Source organism: Echinops telfairi, unplaced genomic scaffold (assembly GCF_000313985.2).
Source record: "Echinops telfairi isolate 266 unplaced genomic scaffold, ASM31398v2 ScPeMD7_4225;HRSCAF=4972, whole genome shotgun sequence".
Classification (NCBI taxonomy): domain Eukaryota; kingdom Metazoa; phylum Chordata; class Mammalia; order Afrosoricida; family Tenrecidae; genus Echinops; species Echinops telfairi.
Genome location: NW_022108124.1, coordinates 21,825,281 through 21,834,974, shown reverse-complemented (window position 1 = coordinate 21,834,974; position 9,694 = coordinate 21,825,281). Strand labels below are relative to the sequence as shown.

General features: G+C 50.7%; 1 protein-coding gene across 1 annotated transcript in view; it reads left to right on the top strand.

Moving 5' to 3' along the window:
• The window catches only part of CPB1 (carboxypeptidase B1), a 34,545-nt gene that overhangs the window by 19,393 nt on the left and 5,458 nt on the right, over positions 1–9,694 (top strand). The window contains exons 8-10 of the mRNA XM_045295010.1: positions 497–607; positions 705–795; positions 1,504–1,706. Coding sequence (XP_045150945.1) covers positions 497–607; positions 705–795; positions 1,504–1,706 — 405 coding nt within the window. The remainder of the gene's footprint in view (positions 1–496; positions 608–704; positions 796–1,503; positions 1,707–9,694) is intronic.

Here is a 9,694-nt window from a genome sequence, read left to right as displayed (position 1 = left end):
ATCTAACACAGTGTCCTAGACAGGGACGTACAAGCCAAGAGATTTTCCCTGCGCCCTTCTCTTCTCCTCCTTCTACCACTTCCACGACCAAGTACCAATTTTTTTCTCTTTTTATTTTATTTTTTATTAATCATTTTATTGAGGGGGGCTCTTACAAATCTCATGCCAACCCATCATTCAATTGCACAAAGCACACTTGTGCATAGGTTCATCAACATTTCCAAGCCTTTTCTTTCTACTTGAGGTGGTGGTAACAGCTCTTCTTTGTTCCCCAACCTCTGCCACCCTCCCACCTTCACGAACCCTTGATCAATTACTACATATGATTGTGATTTTGTACTTAGAGAAAATGGTATATTGTGACATTTGGCTGACTGTGTCTTTAAATATTAATAGTATATACCATTTTAATGCCCCCTCAAAAAAGGACACTTATCCGATCTACGTCAATTTTATCAATTCCTCAGTGAAATTCTACTTTGTAATTAATACACAGGCTGTTCGCACCTATGGCCGTGAGATCCACATGACCGAGCTGCTCGACAAATTAGACTTTTATATCCTGCCCGTGGTCAATATTGATGGCTACGTCTACACCTGGACCAAGGTATAGAAGCCATGTTCCAATTCTGAGCTGAGCTGATAAAATTGAAATGAACCACCTTCTAACGTGGTTCCTTCCTAACCATGCCACCCACTTTCAGAGCCGAATGTGGAGAAAGACGCGCTCCACCAACGCCGGAAGCAGCTGCATTGGTACAGACCCCAACAGAAACTTTGATGCCGGTTGGTGTGGTAAGTCTCTTGGCTGAGCCCTGACAGCTTTGCATGTATTACTTGAAAAATATTAAAATATAAACTAATATGAAAATATCTGTTGAAAGGAGTCTGAGAAAACATAACCGTGTCTACAACAGAGCCCCCAAAAAAAGTAGTTTTATATTTCAGGGTCCTGACGTTTTGAAAGTGTAGATGATAATAAAGTCTCTTTATTTGTTTAACAAACTTTATTGAATGCTCAATGATGTCCCCAGCTGAGCTAAATACTAAAGACACAGGAATGAACAAATCGGATGTGATCCTAGTTTAGTGGGCCCGGCAATCACGGAAATGAACATCTCATTAAAACTGTCACGGAATTTGAATTCTGTGAGCTAACTCTCAAAACAGAATTATGTCAACACAGAAGTTGTTCATCAATAACGGTCCCCTATTGGCTAATTTTCTCATGCTCTGTGTGCTCCCTGCATGACCTTACTCAGGGACACACTTTCCCATGCAACTTTTTGATCGTGTTAGCGGAATAGTAACGCGCCACCGTCACCTCAGGAGCAAGCACACATAGTCCTTTTACAGAGCCTGCGGAGCTGGGGGCACTGCAAGGGTTCTTCCGAGAACAACTGTTAGCCCCTTCCCTTGAAGCTTTGAACTCTCCCCGGGAAACTCCCTTGCTAGTCACCATCATTTATGTGTGCCCCCCCTTCCCGCCCCCGTGTCCCCCAGAAAGAGGAGCTTCCCACAACCCCTGTGACGACACGTACTGTGGCTCTGCTGCCGAGTCTGAGAACGAGACCCGGGCGCTGGCGGATTTCATCCGCAGAAACCTCGCCTCCATCAAGGCCTACCTGACCATCCACTCCTACTCGCAGATGATGCTCTACCCTTACTCCTACGATTACAAACTCCCCGAAAACAATGTTGAGCTGGTAAGTCGCCCCGCGCGGTAGCTGGTAACTCGCGCGGACGTCTGCTTGTTACTCTCCTCGGGAAAGGAAAATCCTGAGACCGGTCTCTGGAAGTTCCAGAACGTGTGGTGGGTGGTCCAGGTGAGAAACTGACATGGGGTTACAAGGACTCTGTCGTTGGCTCCACCTCTCATGCCGGCTAAGCCCTCCTAGGACGTGGGCGCATTCAACAGCCCCCACAGGTGCCTGGTTGGCCAGTCTTCAAATTGACCATCGTTCCTCCTCCTCCAGCTTCTCCACACAGACTGACCTGCAGGATAATTCCAGATGTGTTGGGGGTCATCTGAAAACCTCGTCACCTCAGGCATGCTCTAGTTTGGAGGGTCGGTGAGGCCAATCGCCTGGAGTTAAGAATCGGGTGCGAGCAGCAGGGCCAGTGTCATCCGGACTCCTGCCCCAGGGCGTTGATAGGAAGTTATCCTAGGAGTGTCACAGATTAGGTAAACTCCGGAAGTGAATCCACTCACCCGTGAACATCTGAGGAGAAGGAAGCTGTACTAGAAATCAGGCATGATGTCAAGATACGTAAGTATCCCTCACTCAAGGAGCAAGTCTTTGAAGGCACCAGAAATAGTTACATGGGAAAAAAATTAAATGCTATGAGCTTTATAATACTTCGCACGAACAGATTTATACACCAATGTGTGTGTCTGAAAAAAACCTAGAAGTAAAATTCAGGTCTGAATTCCTCAATCTTTTTTTTAAATTTATGAAACATCTGATTGCCAGAAGTTTAGCCCAGTAAACGGCGCGGCCACGAGTGGGATTTGGAGCACTTGAGCTCTGGCCAAGGAAAAGAAGCGTCCGTGTTGACAGGGACGGACTCTCTGGCTCACCTCACTGCACACATTTGAAAACCCGGTCATTTTTAAGAAGCAGAAACTGTTTTCTTCTTCCAGTCAAATACAACATGTCATGCTGTAAATATTTTGTGGAAAGCCAAACTGAAAAATAACCCCAGCCTCCCGGAAAAACTGATAGCTCATCATTGGCCCGGTCCTATTTGTTTGTTGTTTTTAATGATGCAGCTTCCCATTTTCTCTTTGTGGCCAAAAGACAATGGAAAACATGCTTAGCTGGAACCAATAGCTATTTCAACTTTCCCCTGTCCTCAGTCTGCGGCTCTCCCCAGGGGGCGCACAGCCCTGCGGCCCCAGAGAGGAATTTGGGCACCTCCTCACTTCTGTCCTAGTTTGGGGGCCTCCAGAGGACAGAAAGCTGGTAGTCGGCTGTTTACTGCGTTCACATGGACATGTGTAAATGGAATGAGGGAAAAAAAGCAAAGAAAAGGCCGGCGTGCTTTAAACACTAAGGAGACGGCGAGTAAAATGTCAAAACAAGAAGTGAAAAAACACGTGAAGTGTAACAACGCCATATCCAGCTTGCGTCACACCAACTGACTCTCACCATCAGTACTGCCGGGAAAGGTGCTAACAGAAGAACTCGAAGGGATCTGTAGAGCTGAGCTGCTCCACAAAGGTCTCGATTGGGGGTTCAGCTGGCATAGCTCCTTGCCCCACTGGCATCATACCCTCTGGAGCTCCTGCGTGAAGCAAACCATTTGACCGACACACGTGAGTAGGAATCGACTTGTTGATTTGGTTTCTGGTTTGGCGTGATTCTGTCATAACCTAGAATCTTGGACTGTTCTATGAGGTTCCAATTTATCCTGAAGAGGCCGGCTGGACAGTGGGGTGTAGACCAAACTAAACTTGGCCTTGGAATCCTGTGAGTAAATGTGGATCCCTCCTGTAGAACCATATTCAGGAAGAGACCCAAGGCTGGGGCTGGTGGGTTAGATGGGTGAGCTCGTAGGTACCCTGAGCGGTCTGAAAGCTGTCAGACAGAATCCGAAACACCGATACTCTCTCCGAAGAATCATTTCTTCACATAAAGTCAAGGAAAGGGAGCTATCCTGGTCTGACCCCCTCTCCCTCCACCCCCACCACTTATTGATGTGCAGTTTTAATCTCAGTAACTTTGCTTGCCTGAGAGTAATTTAAAAGTCGGGCAAAGGATGGAGCTGTGCCCTGTTCTGAGCAGGGTGGTGAAATCCTGCCCAGACCCTGCCCTCATCGAGCAAACTCCCACGTCTTTGGGTGGGCAGCTATGCCTCCTCCACCCCAACCCCACTGGCCTCTGACTCTTTTTTAACACTGCCCACCCAGTGTACCCTGGGTACCTGTCATATGCATGCACGAGGTGGTGAAATGTGATAGAGAGAGTTTAGCACGTTCACCTTTTCAGGTATCTACGAGGTGGGGGCAGCCCTCAGAAATGATCCCCCACAGATAAAGGAAGGCGGTTGTCATAGTAAACGAAAGAGTCAAGGAAATGGCTTAATAGGAGGGAGGCATCAAAGAGTGTGTGTGCCAGCCCATGGCCTTTCCATCGCATTTCTCCCACGGCCTTGTGAGGCCTCTCCTGGGAACAGTCTCAGTCCATGGGCAGGACACCCATAGGTGGCGGCGGCGGCGGCGGCGCTGCCTATCTGATGACAGAAATGTAAGTGGCTTTTTCTCTGAGGGATCTGCCATTGATGTTGCCTGACAATTACCGACTTCACTGGAGGGTTGGGGTGGGGGGATCTTCGAGGCAGAAGTGAGAACCCCAAAGTCCCAGAACAGATCAAGTAACGGCATGGACTACAACGACTACCAGAAAGTACAAGGGATGCTGAGAAAATCCTAAACAGCTCCTACACAGACTCTCCAGTAGCATCATTAGCCATCCAGCCCCCGTGTGGACGTCTTTGCTAGGAGCCACCCAGGTCTAAGATAAGAATGCGCTCAACACGTGCAAAATTCTGATCACGGAATATTGAAGTATGTGACCTCCTTTTTTTGGCAAAAGAAGTAGAGATGGGGTGGGGGGCACTCTCTGACATCCGGTCCATGCTGACCCACAGGGGCCAGAGAACCAGGTGCAATGGCCTTTCTGGTTTTGCTGCGACTTCTCATGGTCTTGGGAGTAAAGATTTAGCAGCTGGCGGCAGAAAGGCTCACCAAACCTCAGGACACCCCTGCACTTCCTGGGCAGGAGAGGTCCCCAGTCCTTGATCCACTCCCCCAAAATAAGGCTCACGCGGCACTGCTCAAGGCACCGTGAACACCAGTGAGGTCAATACAACCCTAATGGGACGTATCGGCAATGAGGTTAACCTGAAAGGCAGAAAAGTATCCAGTCAAGGCAATGATAGGCCCCACTTCCAGAATGAACCACATGTAAAGCTCTCTGCACTAGCGACCCAAGACTCCGTGCAAGGGGGGTGCGCCTCTCGCCACTTTCTGTGTTGGAAGCGTAGACCTACATGGGGCAGGGGGCAAATCTTCAGGAACCCTGCCTTCGTGGATTTGTAGCTAAAACAATGGAGGGCTGGCTGGCCGTGACTAGAATTCCCGGACGCAGAGCTCCTAGGTCATGAGGAATTTCCTAGGCTGCCCAGTTTTCAAAGACACATGCCTATCTGTGTGGCCGTGGTCCCAGAGCAGTACTCCACACAACCACCCACCAGGAGAGCATTGATCGGGCCACTTGGTCTACCCCGCAGTGCAGCCTCACCACCACGCTCCCTGCATGTCGCCAAGGACCCGTCACTACAATCACCTGAGCTATAACTCTGGTCCATCCTTCTGAGGGCACACATAAATTAATCAGGGGAAAGATGACCATATAGCTGAAAAGCAAACAAACTCACTCCTATGGAGTCGATGCTGATTCACAGCGACTCTATCTGTAGGACAGGGTAGAACTGCCCCCTGGGAGCTTCTGAGACTCGTCTTTCTCCCGAGGAGCGCCTGCAGGTTTCAAACTGCTGACCTTACAGTTAGCAGCCCAACACATAACCTCCGCACCAGCAGGGTTCTTCCACAGAGCGGAGGAAACCCTATTTTTTTCTGAAAAATTATTAGATATAGCCCAAAGGTGGTAGAAATCACACTCCGTTACCTCTTCATTGAGGCCCAAAAGCCACTAATGCAGATGGCCACCCAAGCACGTGCCTGTAGGACAAGACCGTGATTAAAAATCCAGAGAGGAGAATTGGGACCCGGCGGTGGGCAGTGGTAGGGCCGGGTGCACACCACCCCCCACCCACCCCACCCCCGCTGTCACCGGCCCCTGGCTACTACTCACAAGCGCACCAAGACCACACTCCAGGGCAGGCGGGCTACCAGCTGCTGTGGTAGGCATTAGGCCCTTCACAAGCCCTGAAGGCACAGGGCAGCTGCTTTGGGAGTGTTCTCATTTCACTTAAAGACAGAGCATTTTTCAATGTCAACTGCAGTGTCCTTGATGCAAGCAATATGGCACCAAATGCTCCCCATGACTTCCTGGCCTGTGAAAGCTCCCCTCCAGGGCCTGGCCAGTGCAGGACTCCCCAGCCATGTCCGCGTGCAGCTCTGGTGGGTGCTGCCTCCACCAGGATTCCTGCTTTTAAGAATTCAGGGTTAGACTCGAAGGATGACACTGAGCTCCGAGAAGCCATGGAAGGACAGACCGATTAGACGCGAAAGAGACCCAGGGGGCGATGAAGCTGTTTAACAGAGACTCCGGAGAACAAGCCAGATGTGTTCTGAGGCTTGAAGGCGAGGAAGCTGGGGTGTCGGGAAAAGGAAGAGGCCGTTTAGACAGAGAAAAAAGCCAACCCAGGTGAGAGGGTGAGTCTGAACGCAGAGTTGAGGAAAGACCAGGCTGCCAGCCTGCTCTGAACGGAGGGCCCCTGTTGGAGCAAGGGAGGGTGTGAGGTTTGGTCAATCTGGTTCAGAGGATGGAGGGACTTGATCGTCAGAATGAATGGGAAGTCAGGGTGGATACTGGGCCGGGCCAATCAGATGGCCAGGTCAGACGTAAGACTCCCTGTTAAATTTGGATTTTAGTTAGCAACAAATAGTGCTTAGTCTAACTTTACCCCCAAAGACTGCACAAGACAGATGTAAGCTTAGAGATGCTCACTGTTTAATTCGCCCTTTAAATTGAATGAGACAGACATGGCGTGCTTTTGTTTCTGAAATCTGGCTCCTAACTACTGCCCTACTGGTACAGGGGTATCTTAGCCAGATGGGCCCGCAGAGGTGTTCAGAAGATGGTACCACTAACAGCAGAGCAGAATGGGGTACTCAGAGCACCTGTAAAACCAGCAGTCTTCCTATTAAGTTTTTTTTTCTCCCTGGGTAAGAAAAATAAATAACCTCTAGCGTCTGTGATTTTGTCTTTTAGCCGACTTTCCTCTAAACCACCACGTCTAGCTTCCTCCACCCCACCCCAAATCACTCCCACCGCACATTCTGCCCAGGGAACATTTGGCAATGTTGGAAGACATTTTTGATTGTCAGGTTGGGGGGTGGGGGGGCTTCTTCCTGTTATCTGGTGTGCAGAGGCCGGGATGCTGCTCAGCCCCGACAAGGCACAAACCAGACCTAACAACACAGAGCTCTCTATCCGGCCCCAGAGGTCGAAAATGCCGAGGTTGAGAAACCGTGCTTTCAGCAAAGATAAGAGCGGAGTCACATTCCTGGCCAAAGGCCTTTGGCTTCCCAGGATCCTCCGCAGCCCTCAGAAAGAGTTCACGATGTTCTGTCCATCTGACGTGCAGGATACGCTCCATGTGGCGCTCAACCAGGGTTTGTTTTTGCACACACACATGCACACGCGCATACACGCACCTCTCCGGACTTTGCAACGCCAGCAGTGACTCACGCTTCACATGTTCCTAGAATTCCACAGAGCTTAAGGCGGGCGTGTGCAGGTCTGCTGAAGACACCGCGTGGTTTGAATCAGAGAGCACGCTCCCACCCGCCCTGTGGGCCCTGCAGACACAAGCCAGCCTCTGGGAAGCCGGCCTCTCCCTGCGCTCATCGCGAGCCATGCGAGCCAAGTGTAGGCCTGCTCGTCCTCCGCCTCTCCCTCAGAAAGAGACTTGTTTGTGGTCAGTCGGATCCCAAGTGCTTCATCCCTGGGCCCGTCCCTGCGTCTCCAAGACGCTCCTGTTGCAGAGAAATGACAAGCCTTCCGTGTCTCGGGTCCCTTGGCGTGGCTCAGTCACGGTCATGGGACAGAAGGAAGGAAGCTGCCGGCCAAGACGAGAGTGTGATGACCCCAATCGCCTCTGTCCACGGGAGGACTGCGAAGCCCAAGACTTCACGTTAGAAACCAGGTTCTGAAGAAAGCTTGATTTCTCTAGTGCAGGCGTCCTCAAACTGCGGCCCCGGGCCACATGCGGCCCGCAGGATGTTTTTGCCCCATTTGTATTTTACTTCAAAATAAGATGTGTGCAGTGTGCATAGGAATTTGTTCATAGCTTTTTTAAAAAACTATAGTCCGGCCCTCCAACGGGTCTGAGGGACAGTGAACTGGCCCCCTGTTTAAAAAGTTTGAGGGCCCTGCTCTAGTGGCTCGTGACGATATTAACCACAAGCTGCTGGGAGACGGGAAGGAGCCTGGGGCATACATGGCTAAGGGCGTCATGATGACGCCAGCGTGTGGCACAGTCAACGGAAAGCTTGGGGACTTGCTGCCCCAAGGCCACCACCTGAAAAAGCGCAGGGCGGCGGTTCTCAACCTGTGGGTCACGACCCCTTTGGGGGTGGAATGACCCTTTCGCCCGATTCATCACAGTAGCAAAATGACAGTGATGAAGTAGCAATGAAAATGTTATGGGGAAAAAAATAATAATGTTATGGTTCGGGGGTCGCCACCACATGAGGAACTGTCTGAAAGGGTGGCGGCGTGAGGAAGGTCGAGAACCACTGGCCTAGGGAATGCAGCTGTTCTGTGCCTCGGGGCTGGGGGGTCACTACTGGGCAGCAACCGGTTCGAGTTTTCTGGGAGCTTGAGGACAGAGTAGGAGAAGGAGCCCCCCACTGTCACTGCGCAGGCTGGGGACATGGAGGTAGGAGGAGGACTCTGTGCAGTCAGGAGACGGGAGCTTCTTTTCCAAAGACCCTCCTCTCCTTGTGCAGCTCACAGCCCCCAGGAGGCCAGAGCTGGGGGACTTGACAGTGAGATTGCACTTGGTCTCCTGGGCTGGGGGCTGGGGAGGTGAGATTTTAGACTCTCTGTCCTGTGCTCTCTGACCAAGGTCTCTTTATAAGGAGGCAAGCGACAGAAGATAACATGCATAAGACAGGGTAGGAAATCCATATCTAAAGGCTCACCAAGGCTGGCCGTGTTTGGCCTTGGCTGAAAGCAACGCTTCTCTGTGGCTGATTTATATTTAGCTCCCTTCTGTTCTTTACAGTCGGCAGAGCCAGCCCCAGCAACACTCCGTTTGAAGTCTCAGAAGGCCACAAGGAGAAGTGAAAAAGCACAGGATTTAAAGCAAGGAGAACCCGGCTCAAGCCGGCCACTCATGGGCCCGCGTGCCCTTGGGCAAGGTCTTTTATCCCCTCTGAGCTTCAGTCCTTTTATCTGTAAAATGGGGATAAAAATATCTAGCTCTTATCAGGAGATCTTTATAAAGTCTAAGGTTTTATGTAAATGTTCCTTCGTATTTTGAACTCATGGAGCAAGGGCAAGAAGCCCCTCAGGTGGCAGGCTGTATAAAAAAGAGAGTTGTTCGCCAAAGTGTCAAGGTGCGCAGCATGCTCTCTGCTGGGAGGTCGGTTCTGGGGTCTTCCATCTGCTGTCTCAGCCCCAGCTTACAGAGAGGTAGCAGAGAAAGGAGGTACCTGGCTAGTGTGCTAGCAAATGCAGGAGCCAGAGCTCTCTCCGGCCTCCTGGCAGGGGTCAGGCACCCAGTCTGCCTGGAACATTCCCGCCCCCCTCCCCAGTGTGCTTCCCACATGGTCTTCCATCCCGCCAGCACAGTCTGGGTGGATGAAATGTGGGCAGATAATGTGGGGAAGATGAATGAGAAATATTTGTGAAATCATTTGAACAACCCTTCAAAAGAAAAGACCCACACTGGTACCAGGGATTTCTGTTGAGATCATTGGAATTTGAAATACAAT